Raw genomic sequence first — 26,782 nt, 5'->3', positions numbered from 1 at the left:
AAAGGGCTAGGGTCAGCGTTAGTCTTTATGTAGCTTTCCTTTTGGCTTCACATTGTACAACACTCCACACTCATCAACTCTGGTTGCGCCTACGGGATAGAGCCTTCAGGTGGAAAAAACACAGGTGACTTTAGCAAAAGGGGAGGTATACTGTACTGATACACACATAAAAAAATATTTCATATTAAATCCCTTAGAGGATCTAGAGGAACATACATATGTTACATTTTTACATATTACCCATTTATATTGGCAAATATTTTTTAATGAATCAATTTAATTTTGTTTAATTTCAATTTAATAATAATTATTATAATAATAATTTCAACAATTTCAATTTTATGCACCTAGCAGAAATATCGATTCTGTTGTTCAAACCCATTGTTGTATACTGTATGACTACGTACATCAGAAAGATCCAGTGCTACTTGCTATGAGTTTGCATTTAGGCATTAGCGGTGTGCGGATGTCTGGGGCAGCCCTGAGTGACTCACCATCTTTGATAAAGGCAGATAAGGAAGACTACATCATCCCTAAAGCAGGCTAGCCAGTGGGAGGTGGGCATACCGATGATGACAGTGAAGATGTCATCAATGACAGTGTTGAACGCCTAGTGATCAAACAATTATTATGTTCATCATCAGGTCTATATATCTGTTTCAACCACACACTGAGACTTAGTCTTTAGCAATCTTCAGCTTTTAGTTTTATGCTTTTATGTTAAACTAAAATTTGTACAATTAAATAAAGGTATGACTGAGTAATTCCTTTCCTCTTTTTGAATCAGGCTTCATGTAAATCCATTCTGTTTATGTCAATGTCCGACAAATATAGACGTATAAAACAGAAATAAAAAAACTCACTTTATACATAAATGTCCTCCAGGGTATATGTGCCACTGATTTTAGCTGTGGGAATGAAAATGAATAAAACGTGACATATTTTCCTTTGGGGGTATTTCAATTTCACTGGATATACTATCATATGAACTATAAATGCTTTAATGATTTTTTTTTATGAGGGCTGATACTTACCTTATAATTAACAAAAAGTTGAGGAAGCATGAAGAGGAATCCAAAACCATGAACTCCTGGAAAAAAAGAAGAAGCACCGTTGACTTAGGATTTGATATTATTTATCTTGACCAGTAATAACAAGGGTCTTCAATCCACCATCCCACTTTGAACTGAACTTGTAGTGACAAACATTAGCATCTTAGTAGTTTTGTTTCTTACACAGTACAATTGTGATGAACACCAGATGTGATGTGTACAGTAAGAAACAAATGAAATGTTTATTTAATATCACTGATCAAATTCAATGACAAATCACCTTAGTGCTGATGTTGGCTTGAGCCATTGCCTATTGTACATTTTACATGCAGCTTTACTGGAGTACCCCTAGCGTGTGTAAACTTGGAATAGGTGATGGAATAAAGTCATGATGCATAAATGTACAGTAAAGTATTCATGCTTACCATAAGCAAGGCTGTTGATTAACCATGAGAACCAGCTGTTGACACAGAAAGAAAGATTGAAATCCTATGATGAGGAGAGACCTTTGTAAATAGAACGGTAACCATAAAATGTGATCTCTTACCCATTGTATTTGACATATATGATAGAGTAAATGGCTCCTCCCAAGGACAATGGGCACAGGAAGTAGGACAAGTATTTCACTGCCTGGACAGAGGGAACAACTGGAGTAAGAAATCAACTTTTGGGGGGAAGGGGGTGTTGGACGCAAATAAGTCATTGAGTTTTAAATTCTTCTGGATGTAGCTGTGTTTTAAGGCATAATTTTCCTGTAAACGGACCTGAGTGTCGTACTCTTCAGTCCTCTTCTCTGATTCGCTGGATTTTCCAAACTGTGGAAGAAACATTCCTTCAAATGATTTATTTTCTCCACAGACAACCCTATCCAGGCTAACTGACATACCTTACAGTTTACATAGTGCCTAATAATATAGCTGTATATCTTTACTGAGGTGATGCAGATGAACATCCAGAACATGCCAGAAAGGTACAGCAACAGTGTCCCGTTCAGGGGACATCGCAGTATTCTGGTTGCAAGATTAGTTTCCAAACAAATATGTCACAAGATCACCAAAGACATACAGATAGAAAATACTTCATTCAACACACCCGCCTGTGGAGTATTAGTGGACAGTATGCACATTTTCAAATGTACTTTTATTTCTGTACAGACGGATACATGTTATCAGAAAAAAAGTAACATCCAAACGCCTGTTGTAATGCCCACACACTTACAACATAGAACATAAAACACTTCATCTTTAAGTGGTTCAAAAAACACATTATTGAGACAATTATAAATAATAACTGACCTGGAAAACTGGTTTTATGTCAGACCACAGAATTTGAATCCTGAAGGCCTTCTTGACCTTCCATACCTGCAGAGACAGTGCAAACAGAATAGAATTTGAGGGGACAGATGGACAGATCAGGAGGGAATGACATTGTCACAATGATGGTTAGACAGACAGTTCAAGAAAAAATCTATGAACAGAACAGCAAGTAAAAAAACCTGTTACAAAGTATCATATTAAAAAAAATATTGGTAACATAAGCAGTGATATGACCATGCATGTGTACGGTTAAGCTGGAAAGCAAAATTAAATCGGGACAAACTGAAATGGTTCCCATTAAGTACAACGATAATTGGATACCTCAATCAAAGTGCCGATTCCAGCAGGAATTAGCACCAGCAGACTGACTTGTTCATTGCGGAGGTAGAATAAGATCACAACAGTGCCGAAACACCTCCACAACACTGGAAAGGACAAAAAATAAAAACTAGAGGTGGCACCTACATGCTGTCACATAACCTCAAAATGTACCCATCCCAAAGCAAATTCATTTCAAATATAAAATCTAAATGTCACCGAGATCTGTCCAGAATCTTTTCACTTCCAGTTCAATGACAGACAAGAAACACACAAACAGACAAAGAAACAGATAACCTGGGGCAATTGCATGACTCTGCTCCCCCTAGTGGAAGAAGAAGTAATAACCACAGCCACTACAAGTTCATTATCATCAGTTTTCAGTATAATTAATTTAGGAACTCCAGCAACAAGTAGGGAAAACTGAAGTAAGATGATTTCATGGTCTCACCTGCTTTAGTGGAGATGCCTGCTGTACTCTTCTGCTTTTTCCAAAAGCTGATGTCATTTTTAAAGGCCAAAAAGTCATAAAGGAGCTACAGAACATGACCATATGCTTGTATTAACACAACAACTACTACTACCACTACTACTACTCATGATGATATATAACAATAATAATAATCCAATTGGCAGACATGCATATTAAGAGCAACTTACAAGGCCTTCATGGTATCATGCTTTGTATATATGACAAAAATATTAAAATATTTATTTTCTTGAAGCAATTCAAATTAAATGCTACAAATAAGACATCTGGACACTCAAGTCCATAGACGTTTTCCAAGTAAAAAATGTTTAGAAACTCACATGACACATGGCCACAAAAAAAGTCAGTGATAAGAAGTACTGGCCGGCATCCACAAAGATTCCTTTAAACTCATCCACATCCTTTTCAGTGAAACCTTAAAAATATCAGAATAATGACAAAATGATATGAATGCAAAACATATCAGCATTTGGAATTTCTTACACCTACCAAATTATTCTTCCATTCAAGTGAAGTATTTCATTGTCACAAAAAAATGCAAAAACAACTCACATCATTGCTTTATATGAGTATATGAGTTCAGTGTGAAAGTTATGAGGGAACACATATAAAATGGCAGTTGAGTTATACTTTCCTTACCGAAGCGCTGCAAAGAGTAGACTATGTCCTGCATGTGGATCCAGATGCGGAACTTTACCAGGGAGATGGTGTTGTGTGATAGCGTCAATGGGAGTTCTGTTGTTGTGCTGTTTATCTCCTGCAAGAGAGGCATTTCGCATCTTTACCAGAACAAATACTTTGGCTCTTCTTTTCACTTATAATTTGTATGAATGCCTATATGGTCAGCTCCCTATTACTGTGTATTGGATAATTACATAAATTGACTTTTTACATAGAATGCATCTGCTCCAATTTTAATCACACTGACTTTATTTTTGTCATAGTATGTGTTTAATCTGCTTAAGTGTATAACGTCACAAGAGTCCAGAATGCTTCAGGAGTCAAACGTACTGTTATGTGTTAGTTTACAATGAAAGGTCTATCAGCTTTTAGCTCACTAAACAGAGAGAGAATGACAACACAATAAAAACATTGCCACATACCATTAAGTCCCTCACTCTGTTGCTGAGTTCATCAATGAAAAGGACCGGAAGGTACAACATTTTCTTTTCACTCTGAAATCTGAAAAGCACATAGGCGATTGTACACTGAGATTAATCCACCAGCCTCTGTTGGAATGGTGCTATTTAAAGTGTTTTATCTTTCATTCTTGTACAGTTCTTTATCCTCAAGGCCTCCCTTCATACTTCCTCCATGACCCTGTGTATCACTACTGTACCACAAAGCAATTCATACCATCATACCATCTTCATACCGTTGTCTGCATATTCCTCCCAGCAGCATCAGAGGTCAAATGCCCCTCACTCCTTGCACATTTATATTTGTTCATGTGAACAGTGGTTTAAAACTACCACAATATGGTAACTGGAAGCTACAAAATGATAAATTACTAAATAATTTACATACGCTGGCTTAATACAGGGTTTTCTTCTGCTGCCGTTAACAAATTGTAATTATTTATAATTGTCAACAAAAAAACTCACATGTAATTGGAAATACAGCATAGTAACACAATATGTTAGTCTGAAATGAGCTTACATATGCTTGCATTATTAACAATCGAGTTAGGGGACATCAATATTGAGTATTAAACTACATCTTGCCTGTTACTCAGTTCTCTTCCTACATACCATTTTGCAATGGTTCTCACAGTAATTCTTTAAAATTCTATTCCATAAAACATAATTCAAATTCTCTTCTTGCTGCATTTGTTTATGGGAGGCATATGGAAATGGAAAAAACACAGAATCCTCATTCTTTTTCTATTCAGGTTCAAGTCTTGGTTGGATCGTGGCCACAAAGTTAACCTGAATATGGTTCCATAAATATCCAGCTCCGACAATGAATAATGTCAGATGTAAGCTTTCTAAATTGTCCTGGACTTACACATGAGCAAATAAATAATAGACAGCATACACTCTGAGGTAGCGCTGGACATCACTGGGCACAGCTCCCCTGCTGAAGGCGAAATCCTCTGCCATGATGTTAAAGGTGAGGCGAGAGCGCCAGTGTGGGATGGGCTGCGGATCTGTGGCTGCCTCTGCCGAATGCTCCCGCTCCTCTCCCTGCTAGGGACAAACACACTCAAAGAGGTTAAAGAAGGGAACACCTGCATGGTGACATACTCCCCTGTTAGAATCACAAAGCACAACCTTATCTTTTACAAACGTAAGGTCAGTCAATCCAGGCAGTAAATGCAAGCTTCATTACAAATGATGTGCCTACTCTATCGGGTTAATACAACTGTGGCAACTTAAAAATAGAGTGTATGCTTCCCCTGCTTTAAATGGCATTTTTGGAGTAACAAACAGGACATCACATGCTTCGGGAAGACAGCATAAAAGAAAGCTCTTAGGTTCATGAGGGTTTTGTGAGGGGGCGGGGGGTACCTCTTACCTCTGGAATATAAATTGGCACCGTTGGAGGCTGACACACTTGCAATTGAGTTGTGCTTGCACAATGAGTTCACAATGAGTTGCACAAGTTCTTGAATCTTGAATCTTACCCATGCGGTTTCCTGGCTGGAGATAAAGCTAACTTCACTGGGTTTAGGCAGCATGTAGGTGGTGAGCTGGGCCACGTGGTTCACCTGTCTGCTGTCCTGCCAGGGAGACATGCCAGCGTGGTGCACGAACACCCGCACATACAGTGTCCCGTTGTCACGCGTCTTTGTCGGCAGGGAAACATTTATGGTCCTTCAATGGGGAAAAAAGCCATGAAAAATTGCTGAGGACTGAGCAGATTCAAAGAAGAACATAGGCACAGGACAGTTGATGACACATAAGCATACAAGCAGTTATGTTAACACACACAAAGTGCCTAGTAATGAAATATAACAATAACATGTTTTTAATATATGGTCTCTATATATTATTTTCTGTGGATTCTTTGAGTGGGTGCTGTATTTTCCTTGAGAATACACCTCTGATTCCAATCAGTACCTGTCTGAGAGTGCATTACATGCCAGTGACGAGAGAGCGAAGTTTCAGGCATTCCAAAATGGAGCCTTACATGCTGTGAGAGACTCACAGATACCAAAGTCTTTCCCGTAGTTCTGCAGACCATCTTTAAATTGCTTCATTCAAGTCAGTGGTTGACAGTGCATAGCTGCTCCCCATATTATCAGGTTCACAGAGCCTCCCTTTCCCATCACTATAAATATAAAATGTACATATATTTTACATATATATATAGAAATGTCCCTGTAAAGTGTATGTATAATTCTTTCAGAAGTCCTTAACTCAAATCAACATTTGACTGTTGCTTAATGTAACTGCGCTCCACGCTGCCTCCAAATGAGCGATGGTCATCGCTGAGGTCATCCTGCTGCAATGTGCATTGCTTTTAAGTGTCATAACCCTTTTTGTTAATGCCATCAAATTAAATTTAGAAAATACTTCTGTGCATATTTTACTTGAGAACTCAGGACAATGTACTGCAACTCACTGAATCCCGTCCCCCTGACAGTGATCTAAATGAGGCGAAAGACTTACCTTTCAAAACTGGAATATATGTCAAAGTCCTCCACAGTGAAAATGAGTCTGTGTTCACCATCAGCTTTGGGTTTCAGGGATGTATAAATGCTTAGCTGGTTTGTTTTTAATGAAATTATTAAAAGAATGAGAGTTAAACAAAAAGAAAAAAATAATACCAATGTATCACATTACCAGTAAGACAATACAAGCTCATATGTTGTTATCCGTAATACGAAATGTAAAATATTCATCCAGTTAGGACACCGTTGATGTACAGATGCGTTGCGGGGTTAATACCGAAAACCATTTATTCACTTTTGAAACTGGAAAACCAGTTTTTTAGCTGGGTGCTTTCAGAAAAAAAGGTCTTGATGGTCTCTGAAACATCCCTGGAACTGGCGACAGAAGCGCCAACTTCACACGACTGTAACTTGCAAATACGTTTTCATCTGTTCCCCTACATCTCTTTTTCAATTTTGATTAATGTGACACCAGATACGCCCACACATGCCCCCACGCCGAAAAATGCTTCAGTTTTAAAACATATATGAATTTAGTTTACGTCTGACGAATGGCAAACCAAGCTGTGCATACACCTGAAGAAGCTGGGGGAAAGATGTACCGAGCGCATTCAATCGCGTTTGGCAATCAGCCGCAGAGATACGGAATAAGCTCCATCCCCGTAACGCCATCATAGGAAACATCGCCACGGGGGGAGTAAGTGCTGTCATACGGAAAGGTGTAAAAAAAAACCTTAAATGAAAACCTTAAAGTAAATTTTAAAAATTGTGCTGAATAGAGAATGAAACCTAAGCAATCAAGGCTGGCATAACTAACGTTCGGTATGCTTAACAGGAATAGACAAAAGATGAACTATTGTACATTAGGCCGCTAGCTACACTAGTCCAGTGGTTCATGGATGCATTCTTCTTGTAATGTTTGACATTTGACAGGGCTATTCATGCAAACAAACCTGAAGTCGAGGTTTTTCTGCCAGGTATGACGCAATGCAGTTGTCGCCTTTGAAATTAACGCAGGGTTTGGTATAAACAATACCATATATCATCCAGCAAGTATGCAGCACATACACTATAAACACCCCTGCAATCAGGGTGGTGAAAGATGTCTTTTGAAACTTGCCGTTAGGAGCTTTTGAGTAGCATGCAGGGAACATTTTGGCTAAAATAGGGCTAGCAAGATCTAGCCATGTAGCTATGACTCGCTGAACAATAAAACACGTAAACGTGCAACGGTTTACACTTGCCAATAGACGACCGCAATAGATTTAACCAGATGGAACAAGATGCTCACGGCTGCGCCTCATCTGATCGTTTGTATAGGTTTCTCAAAGTCTTACAATATATTCAAAAAGAGAGCGAATAAATTACACGAAAACAGGAGGCAGCCACATTGTTTTGCATACTATATAGCTCCTTTGATCACACTGGATCGGATCCTGCTCATTTTCGCACGTTCCCGAGACACATTTCTTCCGTTCGCGCTACCTGATGGTGTATTCGGTTGTTCCGGGTAATATCTACCCACCAGCTGATCCAGGATCAGTTTGTCATGCCATATTTGAATAGTGCTCTTGGGAAAACGACCATAAAGCTGATCCTCTGTCTGCCACGGGGCCAGAACTGTCACTCTGATTTGATGCAGTGGCTCGCGATTAATGAAAACACGTTACAGTGTGAATACAATGCAATTAATCTCCCAAACTACCAAATCTACCAAAGCAAGTTGCGTGTAACTGGGGGCCAGGCAGCGAAGCTGCGTAGGCACCCATTGTGTTTCTACCTTTTCTTATTATTCCTCTTCTTCTTTTGGCTAGGGTGTCTATATGGCAGCCCCTAGAACCCCTAGAAAAACGCTTTCTAGAAGAAAAAAGCTGCTACCCAGAGTCTTACCATAGAAAGTCATGCAGCTGAGAAATAACAGCATTCATTGCACAGGCTTCAATGTCTAAGATTGTGTGAATAAACTGACGAGGCTTAACATCATGAAAGGAAATATAAACCAGCAAGGCTCCACAGCGCTGCGTCTCCTGGAGACATTCAGTATAACTTAATGTGTCAACTCATTATTTTATGTTTTCATTTATTAAATAACATTGACTGTGCTAAAGTATTTTCGAACAGCACAGTGCTAGCAATTTGCAAGATTGAAAAGTTTTATTGAATACAAGATTAGGCCCATACAAAACACTGAACACTATACAATTTGTTATTTAAGAAATAAACGTTGTTTAAACCATGACCGTTCATTTTAAACTTTTTTTTGGAATGCAGCTTTCAATGATCAACTGTTTACACAAAATCAAATTGTTCTATATGGATGCAATTCTCATTAGCAGAATGCACTGTATGTAGTTGTGAGTACAGCAAGAAAAGAAGTTTGACCAGTAGGTTGCAGTATTGTTATATATGTTACGACAGCAAGGAACAAATGAGGACCAGCTGTGACATCACATTTACAGAGAAAACTGACAGAATATGAGTTAAGATAGCCCGCTTTAATGGAGACCGTTACTTTATCATTTTCTCTTTTTGTGTATTCCATGCTAATAAGGGGAATACATGGCCAGTCCAATCAGGCTTGGCCTGATGACAGTGAGCATTTCTATTTACAATACCAATGTGGCACTCCATAATATTCTGTTACACTTTGAGCTTTTAGGAGTATTTATGTACACGTATAAATACCCTAGTTAAGATGCTGTCTCTCTCTTGCTCTCTCTTTCTTTTATACTCACACACACACACACACACACACAGAGAAGTCCCTGTTTTTGAAAACATCATGAAGAATATTTACAGTATGTTAGCCTTGTAAATTTTAATGAGGTGTCCCTGAGTGTCTTAATAACAGTAAGAAAGCTATTATATAAACCATTTCAGAACATGCGGAACATTGCAGGCAACACAAATCAAATGTCGTTTTTTGTGAGGTGAGAAATTTGGAAGATATTATGTGTGTGTGCATAATGTGTGGTGTTTGTATGTGGTGTCTGTGTTATCTATCACACCATATGTCAATGATAATGAACACACCAGCCAGTATTTACAAATCAAAATTTGGATTTTTCATGATATTTTATTTTATATATTTTTGTGATAAAGAGTTGTAGATAAAGATAAAAGATTGTACAATATTTTCTTCTACTGCAATATTCAACAATAATTATAATGATAAAAGTTTCTACCTACATACAAGGAACAACATACAACTTCAGTCACGAAAGTATTTAGGTAAAAAATGCCACAAGGCTTTATCGGCCTATGCTCAGTTCAACATCATGAAGACAGAATAATTAATTTACAGTATTTACATTTATTCCATTATTATAAAGATATTCAGTTAAAATGAACTGGCTTTGAGTAAGACTAAGTAAAGCGTAGGTTAAGATGTTTGTACAAGTATATTAAGGTGTGTATATATATATAGGTCTTAACCTTTTCCATAAAAATGTGTATACATGTTTGTAAATATGTCCACTTTTCATTAAAAAAAAAACAAATTCTGAAATGGGAACATAAATAACTTGCTCAAGAGTTTAGATTCATCTGAGTGTCTATATTTAAGAGTCTCTGAATATATTAGACAGCATTGTCCACGTCCACATGTTGCTCCTCCAGAGTCCCCCCAGCAGGGCCCCATGCCCTCAGGCTGGCAGGCTACCGGGCAGGGGTGAGGTCAGGTTGATCATGACCATGCTGTGTGCGATGGCCACGGCGGTGCCCGAGCCCTTGGAGCTCCGCTGCATGCTGACCACATCCCCGCTGGTCTGCTCCACCTCCGCTCGCCGGAACACGCTCCTCATCGTGCCCCGGAAGTTGTTGGTGACGAAGCAGTAGACGACAGGGTCCAGGCAGCTGTTGAGGCTGCTGAGGGTGACGGTGACGTGGTAGACGATGACGTGGTGCGGCATGTCCGGGTAGAAGTAGACGAGCACCTGCCGCACGTGGAAAGGCGTGAAGCAGACAGTGAAGATGACCAGCACGGTGACCAGCAGCTGCACGGCCCTCATGCGCCGCTCCCTGCTCTGCTGCATGAGTCCCGGCCTGGCAAGGGCGCACGCGATGCGCACCGTGAACACCGCGATCACCACCAGCGGCAGGAAGAACTCAAACACGGTCAGAGCGAAGAGCTTGGACAGGCAGCAGGCGCTCTGCTTGAAGGCTGTGGTCAGGAGCGAGTAGGTGACCACGATGGCGAGCAGCCAGATGAAGACACAGATGCCCTTGGCCATGCCAGGGCTCCGCCACCTGCGCGAAGCCTCTACCTGCACGATGGCCAGGTAGCGGTCCACGCAGATGCTGGTGAGGAAGAGGATGCTGCAGTACATGTTGACGAAGTAGCTGAAGATGTGCAGGTAGGAGCAGGTGAGGCACTTGCCCGCGCTGTAGTACAGGATGATGCGTGTGGGCAGCGAGAGGTTTACCAGCAGGTCTGTCACTGCCAGGTTGATGGTGTAGATGACAGAGGTGGTTCTGGGTTTGGTGCGTAGGCAGAAGACGTACAGCGCCAGGCTGTTGAGGACTGTTCCCACGGTGAAAATGAGTGCGTTGATCACCAGCAGGGCAATCCACAGGCTGTAGAAGTCATTGTATAGGCCTTCATCCAGGTGCGCCAACTTGTGCAGATATGGTTCGCGTTGGACCAGGGAGGTGTGGTTTGCGGGTATGTCCGTGGCTGTGACGTTGAACAGTGTTGACCAATCAGAAGAATTGGACTCCATTGTCCTTTGGTTTCACCTGTCTGAAAACACAACCACAGAATGTAATTGGTTTTTCATGTGCAGCCCCCCTTAGGCCAGTATGTGACACCAACAAAGCTTAACCCCCTCACATATGCTAAATCTAGTTGCCAGTCATTTTCAATATGGTAGATGCCAGTTGTAGTTCAAACCAATGCGCAGAAGAACCATACTCTTCTATGAGTGGAAATTTGAAATGAAAGGGATCCCTTTGTTTCTGAGATATATAACAGACAGACAAAGGGACTGACAGAGCCAAATACTTTCAGTAAGAGACTAAAAAGGGTATGGACCTTTAAGGTGAGACAAAAGCAATATAGCTAATTAGTACACATCATCCCAAAATGGTAATTAATTAATTGAACAGATTTTGAAAACATCAACTGTCATTAACCGCTTGAATGGTGTTAACTTAAATACATAATTAATTATTCCTAATTATTAATATTTCCTGCAATATTAGTGGATGAAACATCAAAGGCACTGATTGGTCTAACTCACCTTTTTCATCTTATAATTCTTGTTAACTTCTATCTTCTAAACACTTGGTGAAATGGCTATAAAATCTTGCCTGCAAATCCCTGGTTATTGTCAGTATTACACATACAGTGAACAGTTGTTTTTGGTCCCTCAATTTTGTGGATACCTCAAAGTGCCGATTGAATAATTGCTGCTGCAAAAGCAGTTTAAGCACAAAAACTTGGCATGCATACACATTTTCTGCTATGCATTATTTATGATCATGGAAACATGGGAACATGGGAAGTTTTGGTCATATGATCATTAAATGACCCACAAAATATGCTACATGTAGTGTAAACATTCTGCATCAGACATGGAATGAGAAACAAAAAAAATGCTCTATGGCTAGTAAGTGTGGCATCTATGACTGCACAAATCACCATGGTCTTGGGGGTACATAGATACCCTCAATATACATTTAATCACTTAGCACAATGTAAGCACAAAGGCTGTCCCTCATAACTTTGTGTCATGTTATCTGATACTGTGACATAGGATGGGTAAAGCATGGGAAGGACTCAGTGCAGAATTACAGGCTGTCCAGAAAAAACACTCAAGCCAGTCGACCACCATCATGGCACGGATAATGCAGTATGAGTGATGAGGTGTGTGTGTGTGTGTGTTTGTGTGTCTATGTGTTTGTGTGTGTGTGTTTTGTGTGTGGGTCTCAAAGGGGCAGCCTCGCAGAGAACGACACTCGTGAGAACTGGCAACCCCAGTCCCCAAATCCAAACACACTTCTAACATTGGCTGGAATGAGCCTCTAAACTCCACTGCACTGATTCCCTCTACCTAGTTCCTTCCATGCTATGTCATTGTGTTTATTTACATTGGCTGCCATCCCACTTCACATTTACCCAGATTAATTCATAAGACCTCTGGAGGTATTCAAAAGGTTTAACATGTTTATTTACAAGATTTGTTCAAATTCTCAGACATGTGGGAAAATAATATGATAAAAAGAATCCCTTTTACACTCCAGTGCTTTTGCTTCCTCTGACTGCAGAGACTACAATGGTTTTATTCTGTCATTTGCAGGAAACAGAGATCTCATGGACAAATACTCTGTTTACAACTGAGTGCAAGCACAAATAGCACAAATAAGCACAAATAAGAAATGAAACTCTTTGTATTTAATGCAGATTTGGTCTGTTGTAGTCTTCTGATTGCCTTCAAAGGTCACCACATTGCACAGTATACACAGATCACAGAGGAATTTTTCCTTTCTCCATGTAATGTATATTCTGTGTTTTGAGGTATAAAAGTTTGCAGTCTCCTGAGCAACCACGCTGTCCTGTACTTTAAAAATCCTTAAGCATTATTTGGAGATAATACAGTTTTACAAGTATGGAGAGAAGCATGGAGATTAACATTGGGACAAACAGCACTCAGACCAGTCAGTCAAAAACTCCCCACCATACCACCATCCACAGCCTATTGCCATCTTTTTTGGTGAATAAACAGGCCAAAGAAAGACAGATAGCAGCAACAACATGCAGTGGGGTGGTCCAAGAAGAAATCAAACTTTCGACCTTCATGACCATATGGCAAAACTGACAAGAGAATTTCACACAAGACAATTCAGTTGGGCTGACTGATCACCTGGATGGCCGGCCCCTGAGCTACATATTACAGATTTTGATTGATCAGTTCAGAATCTGTACAGCCTTTGTCTAAAAAGCCCCTCCACTAGCTCATTGGTCAAAAGGTCCAGGTTCCTTGCAAAGAGGCCATTGATCTCTGGCCATGACCACGGGGGGTAACGGCACTACATTCACACTAAGCTGTACTGAAACACCTGTGTGGAGAGAGTGCTCGCTTAATTCACCGATCCAGGCAGACATGTCGTCTTGTTTATAATAACGGGATGAAATGCGAAACACGAGGGCAGACGGCGTCTGCGTGTCCCAGCCCCTCCCCTCATTCTGCCTATGACCAAATATAGGAAGAGCAGGGAGAAAGACAGAGGGAAATTTAGAAGGGGATGGAAGATCAATTCATCCCTCCATTTATCAAGAAGTGCTCATTTTCATGAGCATCAATTTTGCACAGTATAAGCACAGTTTCCCCTGATCCAGGCCGTACTAGTAAGATCTGTCCTTCAAGGAAATAAATGAAGCATAGCATAATCAGACATCTACTGCTATCCAATCTCAACCACATAGTTAAAAGTAACATTCAGAAAAGTCTAAGTCACCTTACACATCCACTTAACCATCCAGTTCACCTAATGTTGACAGAGGTTGACAGACTGAAAGAAACAAACTACCTCGCAAGATCCTTTACTTCACTCAGCAATGGTGAGTATGAATAAGTATGACTCTGTCTGCCCATGTGTGTATGGAAGCTGCTCCGGTGGATGACTGTTGATTTTAAACGTTGTCTTCTATCATTTATAGTGTTGCATGTACACAAGTATTTTATACAGATCCATCGTATGAACTACTGACAAATTTCCCCATTATTTACTACTTAGTTTTGAGTATAATTGTCTTCATTCGAATTTGAATCTTTATTGTGTCCATATAGATTACTAAAAGGAAGAAGAGAAGGTGATTAATCACCTTCATACTGTGAGGATCAGTGAATGTTTGCTTATAAATGGATGAAGGATGAACCTTCTCCACTGATGCCAGGCAGAAGTCTGCAGCATCTGTTTCCACTGTTAAATACTGTAATATATAATTTATACTTATTTCCCAAACCTTCCCTTGCAATATTAAAAAATCATTTGCTTAGCAGCTGCTCTTTATTAAAAGAACAGGTTTTCATATTATCATAAAATCTGGTATGCTTATCCAGGTATGTGTACCCTATAAGTTATAATATCAAAACTGAAGCTAGAACCAGGCAGACATCAGTGAGTGACAGAAGCTATATTGTTCAGTGACTATGTAAAAGGTTCTGAAAAATGAGAAATTGAATGTTCTCATGCAAGAATGATTAGTTCTCCAACTCTGAATGGCAAATAAAGGAATGAATAAATGAAATAAAATATGCAATATGCCAAATATACCAACACCTACAGTAACCAAAGGTATGGCAGGGTAGCCAAAGAACCCCTGAAAACATTGTGGAAGTATCCCCATTACGGAAGTAAGGCAGCTTAGGAAATAAGGTCTATTTGTTCGTGAGTGTAAAAAGGTTGACAGGATCAGCTGTGGGACCAAGCTGTAGGCTACTATACGGGTGCCTGTGGGAAAATAAGCCAGGGGCTGGGATGAGTGTATATTTTTACTGTGACGTCTCTGGAACAGATGCACTGCGAAATAATCAGCATCTACATTGTAGCTGACAGAGAGAGAGAGAGAGAGAGAGAGAGAGAGAGAGAGAGATAGAGAGAGAGCAAGACAAAGAGAAATCTTTATTTACAGGAAATATCACATTATCTGCTTGTTTCTCAGGGCTGCTGAGGAAAAATGCTTCTCACACTTTACTTGACTGACGTTGGTCAGAATTCTTTGGCCCCAATGTCAAAATAAGCTCTTAAAATTCAATTAAATGGAATGGGAGGCGAAATTCAGGCCAAAAATGTATGTTTAAGGCACAGTTAATAATGTAAGTAAAATTCTGGGAAAAATCATTTGCATTTAAATGCAAGGTGCTTTATTTATGTTTTCTTCATTAAATCTTTAGATCCTTATAAAATATATCATATTATTAAACATGTAGCAAAAACATATATGGTACAATTAATGTATCTCCAATGATGGATTAAATATATATTATTTAATAAATGTTTGTGTTTACAGTATTTGATGTATGTAAGGTAATTTCCAGGTGGTCCAAATAATGACTAAACAAACTGTGAAATACCTCCATTAGGAATGGTCAAAAGGTATTTGAAAACCATAGAAAGTGGAGTGTCTGATTGACCATGGAAGCACATACTATGAGTGGCCCATAAAAAGCATATTTAAAAACATTTGGTCACATATTATGCACATAGTATGCCTGATATGTGCATATAAGTATTGGTGTGCGTGTATATGATTGTTTCTCTGCCATTATCATATTCATTCCATGATAATTGGACCCATATTACAGGAATATAGTCTCCATGTACCATGGCCTTAGCCTGTTGATGCCACATAGTGTGCTGCTGGGTATTTTATGGTTTAATTATGAACCTCTCTACATTTTACTTACCAAAAAGGCAGATGGAGGGAGAGGCGGGGTACAAACACTTTAATCTTTTGCTTTATGCATGGTTCTAATCATGAATTTCATTAGCATTTGGTTGCACATACAGACAGTGCAGCAACAATTCCCCCTCTGCTGTCAGTCAACGAAGGGATAGAGGGGAGAAGAGGACAGTCTCCATAGTTTACTTTAAATCTGTGTCACTGGGCAGAGGTCATTTGAAAATGCCTTTTTATGTAGTGTCAAAGTCTTCAAGAATGGAACAAACCAAACTGGAAATGAGATATGAGTCTTCATTTTGGCCTCCACACACTTAGTCAGAGGCTACAGCTGTGCAAGGTCCAGAGGAACTTCCATCAGGAAGGCAGACATTGTTTGTGATAAGCCATAAAGTGGGGAAAAAGTTTGTTATGTTTTAATCCTGAGACACAAGCTATAGAGTCACAGGTCGCATGCTATCACAGGCTGTTGTGCTTCCTTTTAGATCTTATAAAAGGTTTAAAATGTCTTGACAGACTCACTGCTTCCTTGCAGGACTAAACCAACATTAGACTTGACCACAAAAATGAGAAATGCATCCTATTTACAGAAAGCTCCAGGGCAGTGGTTTTAGTGGCAAGTCTGTAGTGTGAGAGCATTCACAACCCCATTATAAGTGTTCTCTCTCCCTTTGCCTTTTGTTTTAACAGTTTTAACTGATCATCTGTTATGAGAAGTTTCCAAACAAGGAAAAAACTGTAAAGCAGAAATAAGGTCACAGCAGTGATGGCATTAAACATCTTTCACACACTTAACATTTCCCAAACAGAATCCATCAGATAAGACGTCTTACAGCCGATACCCCTGTACATATTAAGGGTATTCATTCAGAGCTCACACTGGATACTTCTTGTCCCCACTCTGTTTTGCTGGACCCATTTCATAGCTTGAGGTGTCACTGTCATTTTCTGTACAGTACGCTTGTGATGATAATCCCTTACCTTATTCTGCAGACAGTAAAACTAAACAGAACTAAACTGAACTAAACTCTGAACTGAAACCCTGAACTCAGAGACAGGAAAAACACTTGGGATCTCTTGCCCAACTGAATTGACCTTTATGTTCTCTCCTGATGTTTCTGTGGGAAATATAGCATGGGGGTCTTTCTGTCCTCAGAAAGCGACAGAAAATTCCCAGGGTGGGGATATTATGTCATAATTGCATCAGAATTGACTTCTGATTTCCCCCACTATAGAAAAATTACCATAATATATTTACATAATATATTTACAAACAACGTAGGACTAAGATAAGTGGCAGGGTGACACTGTGGCTAAGAACTTGGTCTTGTAGTCAGCAGGTTGCTGGTGTGATTCCCAGCTGAGACATTCCCAGCTGAGACCAATACCTAAAGTAAGGGACCGTAGTGAACTGCTCCAGTAAATGTAAAGCTATGTAAATGAATCATGCCATGCACAGTATGCATGCTACATGTGCTGCATTCAGATAAATAGTAATAACCTCAATGTATGTTTTAAAACAGAAATTGAACTGCTAGCTTAAGATTGATTGATTACACTAGGAGATCCCTTGATATATGACTATGTATTGTTGTATAACATGATTTAATTAAGATGAACAGTTGAGTTAATCAAATGAAAAAAATTCTCCTTCCAGCTGTATTATATTTTCAGGTAAGAGCAAAATGTTCTGCCGGGCCAAATATGATTATGACAGCTACAGGTTACATAGAAACTACATTGTATTTCCAGTTTACCGCAGCAACAGCAACAGAAATAATCTGCACCTACCTGTGTCTTCAGGAGGGGACTATGAGTAGTATGACCCTTTGATGTTTATGGAGGAAAGTTTGTTGTCCACTGAAAACAACAAGACCACCAAATCAGTCCAGGTTTATTCCTGTATCCTATATGACACTAATTTCAGTTTCAATGCATGGCACCCGGTGAGCCTGCATGCTGGGTTCAACTGTGTTACTTTTCTCACTGGTCCAGAGAGGCACACTGACTATACTCCATCTGGTGGAGCAATCCAGGCTGTGGATCTTTTTTTTTCAGTGCACCCCCCATCCCCCAACCCCCCTCCTCCTCTGCTCCGTCCTGTCCTGCATCAGTGCAGACACTCACCCTGTCACGGTGACATCACCACCAGAGGCTCCTGCTGCTGCTTACTGTAAGATAAGTGGAACACGTTTGAATGAAAACATGTGTGGAACAATTTAAGGATTAGTTCATCTATTCTTTTTGATCTCAGATTAAATGGAGCTGTTTTTAGCTGTAATGATAATTGCCAAAAAGGTTGTTCCATCAGGACTCTGCAAAAATGATTAAGCTTATTTTTGAGATGTGAAATGGTACACCCAGGTTTTTTGTATAGCAATATATTTAACATGTTTATTCATTATAGAGAAAAAAACTTCCACTATTATACATTTGTTTGATAAATTAGATGACAAACAAATCTATAAGCAAAAGGTCTTACCCACTCAGCAAAGGTCCTTACCCAGGATAATTCACAGGGCTGTAGGCTACGTATCGCACATTATCCATGTAGAAAGACAGACAATTACTGAAGTGATTGAGGTTAAATACAACTAAACCTCCAACAACTAACTAAAACAGCAAAGCCACACATCAGATTTCAACAAGAAACTTTATGGTTCCATTGCTACGCTCCTGTTGAAAGTTCTACTGAGATGACTCTTTTGAAATTCAATAGAGATATTGATTTCTCCAGATAAACCTGAGTAATTTCTACATTTCCTGTGAGGAATCTCATTTGAATGTACTAGTTCTCAGAATCAAAATCTTTTATTTTTCAGTACCCACATAAATGTAGTTACTTAAAGTATTAAAGTAAAGTAAGGCAGTGTAATTAATTTCAGGGAGGTGTAATTTCTCCAGTTGTTAAATGGGTTTTCTTGTGTGATTTGGGATTGAATATAACATACTGAATTTCTTAAACTAAAATTTTTATTATTTTAAAAATGTACGTGAGAAATATAGTTTTTCATAGCTCTTGAAAGAAATGTGTCTCTTTGGTCCTAAAACTAGTATGGGTTAAAATATGAAGTGAATGCAGGAAAAGGTACATGACTGGACTTTTTACCCACAAGGTAAAATGTTGCCCCATATGTTGAGAAAGGCACATTTATGCGTGCATTGCTCCTGATACATAAATACTTTTCAAGTCTCAAAAATCTTGGGAAACAAGATAAAGCACTTGACTACTGTAAAGAGGTAGCCTCCCCAGAAGGAACACACTCCTTCCAGTAGACCTTAAAAACAGGTACCACAAAAACAGGTCGTATCTGTAAAGTATTCCTCTATTGATGTCCATTTAGGGATGTTACTTTTAAATGGTTCCTTTTAAAATTGTCTCCACATCAATTGCATGAAATTAACGTTCTGCTGGAACTGATTGTGATATATGCTGTTGTGTTACTGGAATGCAACATGGTTACCTTGGCTGCTACGATATGTATAATTTGGCTGTCTAACAATCTGATAGATGAATTTATTGATTGAATGATTGATTGATAGAAAAATTGAATGAGTGTCTGAGTTAACTTTGAGTTGACTCAATTTTTTGGAAGAAATTGACTCAGGTGAGACTAAGAATAGATGATGATTTAATTAATTGTTTTACTTTCCCAACCTCTAACAGTACTGTAGTCATACTGAAGAATTTTTATAGCCCTTCTGTAATTAGTTGGCACACAGTGAGTTTACCTCTATACATAAACTCTGCATACACAACCATCAAAGCCTCTGTGGGCCCCTGTAACAGGACTGCATGTCAGTATTATATATACAGTGTTAATATAATGTATATATTATTCCAGTCTAGTGGTTAGAACCCTAGAAGTTGATGCCATACATATACACACTCTGGACTTAGTCCTTCTATATTCACATCAAATGACAAAGCATGACACCAACAGATGTTTTTCATAAAAGTAAACAAGTGCTATTTCTAATATGGATCTAATCTCAATACATATAAAAATGGAGAAGTAGGTGTGTCTGAAGAGAAGACATCAGGATGCATCTGAACAACAGCAAGGGAAAAAATCAGTTAGTGGGACAATTTCAATGTTTACCACTGGCTGATGTAAAGTTAATAATTTTGCTCCATGATTTTACAATTAATAGCATGATTATTTTTCTTAAAATATGTGTTTCATTTCTTTGCTTGCTTCCACAGCAGAAAAAAAAAACATTTCATTTGAGGACAGGTTGACTTATGCCTCTTTCAGCACCTAATGGATCAAACCGTATTATGTCAAAGGATATGGTAATGATCAATCTATTCACAACACCTCTAAACAGCTATTAACCATATGAACGCTACAAACCAGCTGTCTAATTTCAAATAGAGTGTTCGTGTATGTTCATCGACGAATTCTTCCGTTTAATTGCACTTATTTGCATATAGTGCAATTAAACTGTGCAATTCATCAATTCAAGACTGGAACACTAACTCAAACTATCACAAGGAGGAAACAATTTCAAGAATTATAAATGACCAAGAGCCACAAATGTACAGCGATCCGCCAGCATGTAACTTTCCCTTCTTCATCACAAAGAATACGTTATAATCTCCATATTTAGCAAACACGATACGCTTCTTCCTCACTGCATGTGTAGACTTATATCTGAGATGGAAAGGAAGAAAGATGACGGGTGACATCAAGCTGAACTCGAAAAGCCAATATTAGACCGGAAAATTACTCAATCTTTCTCAGCCGTCATTCACATCAGACTCTCGTTCTGTCTCTGCTTTCTGTCCGCTCGCTATAGCCGGAGCGACGGCATTGACGCTTCCCGAACTTCTAGTCGAAGTCGCTCTTCAGCTGGGAGCTTCGTGCTGATGCAGGGAATAAACAGACTGACAACGCGGCTGACTAATGCACCCCTGTCTTCTCTCACCGTCGTACAGGTCTCTCACCATGCCGCCCGGGACTGACCCTCATGCGCTGCACGGAAAGGGATAAAAGCCTGAAAAAGTGAGCATGCCACGGCGCCTCAGGATGTTTGCACAATCCTTTTTAATCCATTTCCCCGTTTGTTGAAATAGCGCAGGATCTAATACAAGTTGCCCTCGGAGGAATTTGTCAAATCCACGGAGAAGCGGATATTTAGTCTTAATGGAGACAATAGGGGGAAAGATAGAACTAGAGTATGTGCGTGTACTGGGGGAGCTAATAATCACATATAATTTCAGCGATTTCACAAGTCAAGTGCCACCCGTCCTATACACAGGATTAGTGCTTTCTGCTAAGACTAATGGTCCCACACCTGGGGCCTCTGAGAGAGAGAGAGAGCGAGAGAGAGAGAGAGAGAGAGACGCGCTCCTGTACTGCACTGTTTTTCATACCACAAAGCCTCTCTCTAGAATAAAATTTAACGACGACATATAATCGTCCACAGACCTGGAAAACAAGAAACAATACCGTATTCTCAATGATTTCCAATACGAACTTTAAGCTCGTTCAATACAATGTTATCACAGCCAAACAGACATAAAACTTTCTCTATGGGACCTGAGCTCTCAAATACCTGCACACTCCTACAATAACAGATACACACCATTACACAAACTACATCCATTCTCATTCTAGTACATGCAACTTTCTGTGACTTTCTTTGCCTTGACACCCCACTTCCTGTATCCTGCAGAGTATCTGTTACTCCTAAATATCTCAGAAGAATACACAAAATGTGCCCTGTCTCATAAACATTTACTTTCTCACTGCCTCGACATCTCAACAGATCATTCTAACCTTGAAAAATATCTGCCTCATAAAAATCTTTTTTTTTTTTTTTAACAATACCTGGATCCATTCCACAGTACCTTTACAAAACAGATCAAACCCCATCTGCTCACCACCCAAACTGCCACAAACATGTAATGGCCAACCACCAATAACCACATCAATCATCTTAATTTATGAATTAACATTATCCTGCATGTTATTCCATATGTTGACACTCTTCACTTCCCCTCTGCTTTCCTCACCATATGTTTGAATTATAGCCTACATCTTTTGAAAAATGTGTATTTTCATATTTAAGAAATTGTAGGCTATGTACAGTATCTCTGTATATATGCATGTATGTATGCTAAAAAAAGGATACAAAATGGACTTTTTTTTCCCTTGCAGCAAGCCTAGTTGACAGATAAACATAATATGTCCTGCAGACTTAGATTAGTAGGCCTACTATCTTTCTAAATAATATGCTTTTGAGCTGAGGGCTGGACTCTGATACAAAAGAGTTTCAGTACGCATAAATGGTTCTGTTACCATCATAGCAGCCAGAGTCGACTCACATCACTTTACATATAAACATGCAGGCCCACACATACGTAAAAATTATTTAATAAAGTTGTAGTTAAAGATTTTTGCAAAGCGATCCCAGACCATTTGCTTAGGGTAAAGAAAACGGGGCTGCAAACTGCATAAGGGACTTCTTTGTCATCTGTCTTCCCGGGGGAAAAAAATAATTTGAGCGAGAATGGAAAATTTGATATATGACATTTTAAATTAAAAACAAATATAACTGTTTTGTGAGGTTTACAATGTGTCATATAGTTTGCAAATTGCTAGCGATCTTACATGTGTTTGACTGCCCACTTGTGGTAAAGTTGAAATATGGCAGAGTAGAACATTTGTCAGAATCTTCTTCTATGAAAAATTAGCATATTTGTGGTACCTTTGTCTATAATGTTTTCGTGCAGTCTGGAAAGTTGGGATGCCTTCCTTTTTTCCAACGGTCACAGCATTGTGGTGGAGTTGAACTGAGATCCAAATAATCCCTATAATTTATTTAGCTAATTTATAAGTCTGTTTACCTACGTGGTATAACCATGTTTAATTTTATTCTCTACTTTAGTATAGCTGGCCCAGCACCTCACTAAATTCTCTACATAATTGCTAGCCCTGCGTATTACCTAATTTAAATAACCAACACTAGATGGCATGGTAAATGTACTAAATATAAGAAATTCAGATAGTTCCTCCAAGTAAAGAAAACACTAACACTAATGTTACCCCTCTTGCTAGACTGAAACAATTTAGCAGAAAGCCGTGCATTTTGTAGAAGCGGAACGGTCGAGCGGAATGCAAGCTCTTTGATTCCACACGGAACTAATTTAGAGAGAGGACAAACGCGGTAGCTAGGTTTTGAAGTTTTGATTGAAGCCCATAGCAACATCAATCAAAAAGTGCAAGAGATAACTCCAGGTTTGGAGTGAGCGTGGAAAAGGAAAAGAAGATGTTCAAAAACACGTTCCAGAGTGGATTTTTATCCATTCTTTATAGCATTGGAAGCAAGCCCCTTCAGATATGGGATAAAAAGGTAATTCGAAGCTTGGTAGGCAGCAAAATCCCTGTAGCTAGCGAGCTGGTTAACTAAACCAGCTATATTTTGCCGAGATAACAATACGTAGATAGTTGTCGTAACTATGCATTGAAGTTATTTGAGGAACGTAACCCCTATGGTAAGCCGCAGTGATTAGTTATGTTGAAAAATCATTAGCTGGTTAATTAGCTTCATTTGTGACTCAGCTAGCTGGATGGATGGGTAATTTGTTTGGCAAATTCAGTATTTAGTTAACGTTAACTAGTTGGGCACTTCTCTACCTGCCCAACTAGCCATAATGTATTAGCTAACGAGTTAATTTTATTTCATAAAGATTTTGAGGTTAACTTAACATGCTATGTCAGTAGCCCAAGTATCTTGCTGATGAAAACCTTTCTTCAGTTCAGACCTGGGTTGGGGGCGGGGTCGGAACATTGGCAGCTGTTCGCTAGCTGTTCGTTAGCTGGCCTGTTAGTAACATTTCGCTATGGTATCTTCATTTTTAATTCTGGGAACGCCCATTTCGGCCGAGTTGAAGCCTCGCAGCCTCGTGGACCATGATGTTGTTGTCATGGGTTAATCTAATACGTCGCTGTCCCTCATTTCAGGTGAGGAACGGTCACATCAAGAGGATCACTGACAATGACATTCAGTCTCTGGTGCTGGAGGTGGAAGGAACCAATGTCAGGTAAGCAATGTGTAGCGTGTTTCCACTTAATTTCAGTGAAGCTATACCCTAGAACGTTCAACCAAAGGAGTAAAAAATATGGTAATTCCCTGTCTAATCACCAAGTCTTCAAACTAGCATTTTAATAAATCATTTTGCACAAAGGTGGTGAAGTGTGTAAATTCTCAGAATGTTTCCATTTCTACTGTTGTCATTTGTCATGTCTTTATGGCATGTGAATAAAAACTCAACAGGCTTGCATAGCAGAGTTATTAATGGATACATGATTTTCATAATAAAAAATAAGTGATTTTTTTCCCCCATTTTCTTTAGCACTACATACATCACATGTCCAGCTGACCCAAAGAAGACACTTGGCATCAAACTTCCATTCCTGGTTATGATAATCAAAAATTTAAAGAAGTATTTCACCTTTGAAGTTCAGGTGAGATGCAATAAAAGGAACACATGAGCAGAATGTCAATGCATGATGATGACACATGTATATACGAAGACGTATACAAGCTTGTCCTTTTGGGTGTCTGATGAGAAAAGCTGTCATTTTAGGTGTTGGATGATAAGAATGTAAGGCGGCGCTTTCGGGCAAGTAACTACCAGAGCACGACCCGTGTGAAGCCCTTCATCTGCACCATGCCAATGCGGCTGGATGACGGCTGGAACCAGATCCAGTTCAACCTGTCTGACTTCACACGCCGGGCCTATGGCACCAACTACATCGAGACCCTCCGTGTACAGGTGAGCCAGCAGTATGTCAGTTTATGTGACAGTACATTGCACATGTCCAGCTGGCCGAAGGGCACTTTGACGCCAAGTTCACTTTCAGGTGATTGGCATCTGGTGTACTTCCAGTTGAGCTTTATTATTTTTTATTTAATGGAATTCATTTAAAAAAAAAGTGTGATCAAAGTGCGATTGATTTCACTGGCTGCCTCACACAGGCCAGAATTTTATCTCAGATGTGCCTTGTTCACTTGTCATTTCCGTGCGGCAGAGTTCTCTAGAGAATATACAGGTATCATAGAAAATATGTCCTTTGTGCCGTGCTCTGCTTAACTATGTGCCTTTCGGACCTTTCACAAATGAACTGCAGTGGAAACAGAACCTGATGCGAAATGGTTTTGTGCTGTTTGTTGGCAGTTCATTTCCACTTGCACCTCAATGCATTTTCTGTCATACTGTACAAATTGTTGCTGGACCAAAAATGCAGCAGTTTGCACCAGTTTTAGTTCTAAATGGCCCAGAACTACCCCGATCTGCTCTCAGATCTGTTGTTTTAATTTGCATTACATCACTGTCAAAGGCTCACACATAATTCCAAATAAAATGAAATGTACTTCTGTTTGAATCTAAGAGTTAAACTAAGGTAAGTGTCCAAATGAAGACAGCTTTTAGTACTGGACCTCAGTTTCCATCAGCACCAGTCTGAAGATAAGTGCAAAGGGGAATATGAGTATTGTTAGCAAAATGATGCAGTGTTTTGAACAGCACTGCTGATGGGAGTTGCAGTCTACAGTTGGTTAAATTTGTTGCTCTGGGATGCAGCTCCTATCAGCACAAACATAAAATGTTCTATTACAGTCTCAAAGCAATTGCATGGATGTGGATGCAGTAGAATCAATTAAATGATGATAAATATTCAGAACAGTAATTTTACACTTAAACCACGGGTTGTGTTGCTTCCCCAAATTGAGTAATATGTAGAGGGCACTTCAGAACTGTCTCAGTGTTGGAAGGAACTGACAACGTGCAATGTGACTGAGCATGTTCATTCCTGTGATCATTACAGATTCATGCCAATTGTCGCATACGAAGGGTGTACTTCTCTGACAGGCTGTATTCAGAGGATGAGCTACCAGCAGAATTCAAATTGTATTTACCTGTTCAAAATAAAGCAAAGGTAAGACTTCTGAAGCATTTGAAATGAGCAATTATGTTTGTCTTTTTTGCTACAAACCTTTCCAACTGATATGTTACCGTTATCTTTGGGACATAGAGGCTATTTTTTCACATTAATGAAAAGCAGTGCGGTAAAAATGCTTCATACATATTTAATATATGCCATGATTCCTGGGAAATGTTTTCTTGTGATAGCATTTTCTTACCTGCCAAATAACTATTCTTTCTGTAATTGTTTTAAATTAACAAAATACTTGGACAACTGAATCAGTTGTAATGGATGCAGTTTTCATCACAGTCCTAATTTGACCATTCACCTTAAATTCACCTTTCTTCTTGCAGCACTAGGGTGAAGTGATTCCCTACTTCCTTGCCCCAGATGTTATTTCCAGATCATCTTCCTGTAGGACATCATTGCTTATTATGAATCTTTATACATTTATTTTATTTTAGAGCCATTTGATTTTCCATTTTACAGTCTGTATGGAATTTGCACAATAAACCTTTTATAAGAATTTCTAACTTGTAATCATTCTAATTTCTAATTATTGCTGTCAAAATGAAATGGCAGAAGAAGTTTAGCATTACCTGAAATAATGAGCTGGTATTGTTTGGATACAGGGGTTGCGGGTTAATAG

The 26,782-nt window shown here is 39.2% G+C and overlaps 3 protein-coding genes across 3 annotated transcripts; 1 reads left to right on the top strand and 2 right to left on the bottom strand.

Moving 5' to 3' along the window:
* Positions 1 to 11: 11 nt before the first annotated feature.
* LOC118785267 (cleft lip and palate transmembrane protein 1-like protein) lies at positions 12 to 8,195 on the bottom strand. The gene is made up of 17 exons (XM_036539880.1): positions 7,746 to 8,195; positions 6,791 to 6,885; positions 5,803 to 5,992; positions 5,214 to 5,365; positions 4,280 to 4,358; positions 3,816 to 3,933; positions 3,497 to 3,591; positions 3,138 to 3,222; positions 2,690 to 2,793; positions 2,348 to 2,413; positions 1,817 to 1,867; positions 1,600 to 1,682; positions 1,478 to 1,512; positions 1,035 to 1,090; positions 864 to 908; positions 495 to 610; positions 12 to 103 (listed from the first exon to the last, which is right to left on the bottom strand). The coding sequence occupies exons 1-17, from the start codon at positions 7,944 to 7,946 to the stop codon at positions 19 to 21; spliced, it is 1,656 nt and encodes a 551-aa protein (XP_036395773.1). The 5' UTR covers positions 7,947 to 8,195; the 3' UTR covers positions 12 to 18.
* Positions 8,196 to 10,436: 2,241 nt separating this feature from the next.
* Positions 10,437 to 11,513, bottom strand: LOC118784496 (G-protein coupled receptor 20-like). The gene has a single exon (XM_036538743.1). The coding sequence runs from the start codon at positions 11,511 to 11,513 to the stop codon at positions 10,437 to 10,439; it is 1,077 nt and encodes a 358-aa protein (XP_036394636.1).
* Positions 11,514 to 23,370: 11,857 nt separating this feature from the next.
* Positions 23,371 to 26,596, top strand: LOC118785226 (cilia- and flagella-associated protein 20-like). Its single transcript, XM_036539824.1, has 6 exons — positions 23,371 to 23,557; positions 24,169 to 24,248; positions 24,561 to 24,672; positions 24,795 to 24,983; positions 26,035 to 26,145; positions 26,487 to 26,596. The coding sequence occupies exons 1-6, from the start codon at positions 23,474 to 23,476 to the stop codon at positions 26,490 to 26,492; spliced, it is 582 nt and encodes a 193-aa protein (XP_036395717.1). The 5' UTR covers positions 23,371 to 23,473; the 3' UTR covers positions 26,493 to 26,596.
* The last annotated feature ends 186 nt before the right edge of the window (positions 26,597 to 26,782 follow it).

Source organism: Megalops cyprinoides, chromosome 10, assembly GCF_013368585.1.
Source record: "Megalops cyprinoides isolate fMegCyp1 chromosome 10, fMegCyp1.pri, whole genome shotgun sequence".
NCBI classification, from domain to species: Eukaryota; Metazoa; Chordata; class Actinopteri; order Elopiformes; family Megalopidae; genus Megalops; species Megalops cyprinoides.
This window is presented reverse-complemented; position numbering and strand designations above follow the sequence as displayed.

What these genes read in the sequence shown, in the direction of transcription:
- LOC118785267 (XM_036539880.1), bottom strand. Translation starts at nt 7,946, where the DNA reads ATGTTCCCTGCATGCTACTCAAAAGCTCCTAACGGCAAGTTTCAAAAG. An exon ending in ACAGAGTGAGGGACTTAATG is followed by an intron (nt 3,934 to 4,279) that starts GTATGTGGCAAT and finishes CCTCTCTTGCAG; the next exon opens with GAGATAAACAGCACAACAAC. An exon ending in AGGCATCTCCACTAAAGCAG is followed by an intron (nt 2,794 to 3,137) that starts GTGAGACCATGA and finishes TGTCCTTTCCAG; the next exon opens with TGTTGTGGAGGTGTTTCGGC.
- LOC118784496 (XM_036538743.1), bottom strand. Translation starts at nt 11,513, where the DNA reads ATGGAGTCCAATTCTTCTGATTGGTCAACACTGTTCAACGTCACAGCC.
- LOC118785226 (XM_036539824.1), top strand. Translation starts at nt 23,474, where the DNA reads ATGTTCAAAAACACGTTCCAGAGTGGATTTTTATCCATTCTTTATAGC. An exon ending in TTCAGATATGGGATAAAAAG is followed by an intron (nt 23,558 to 24,168) that starts GTAATTCGAAGC and finishes CCCTCATTTCAG; the next exon opens with GTGAGGAACGGTCACATCAA. An exon ending in TCGAGACCCTCCGTGTACAG is followed by an intron (nt 24,984 to 26,034) that starts GTGAGCCAGCAG and finishes TGATCATTACAG; the next exon opens with ATTCATGCCAATTGTCGCAT.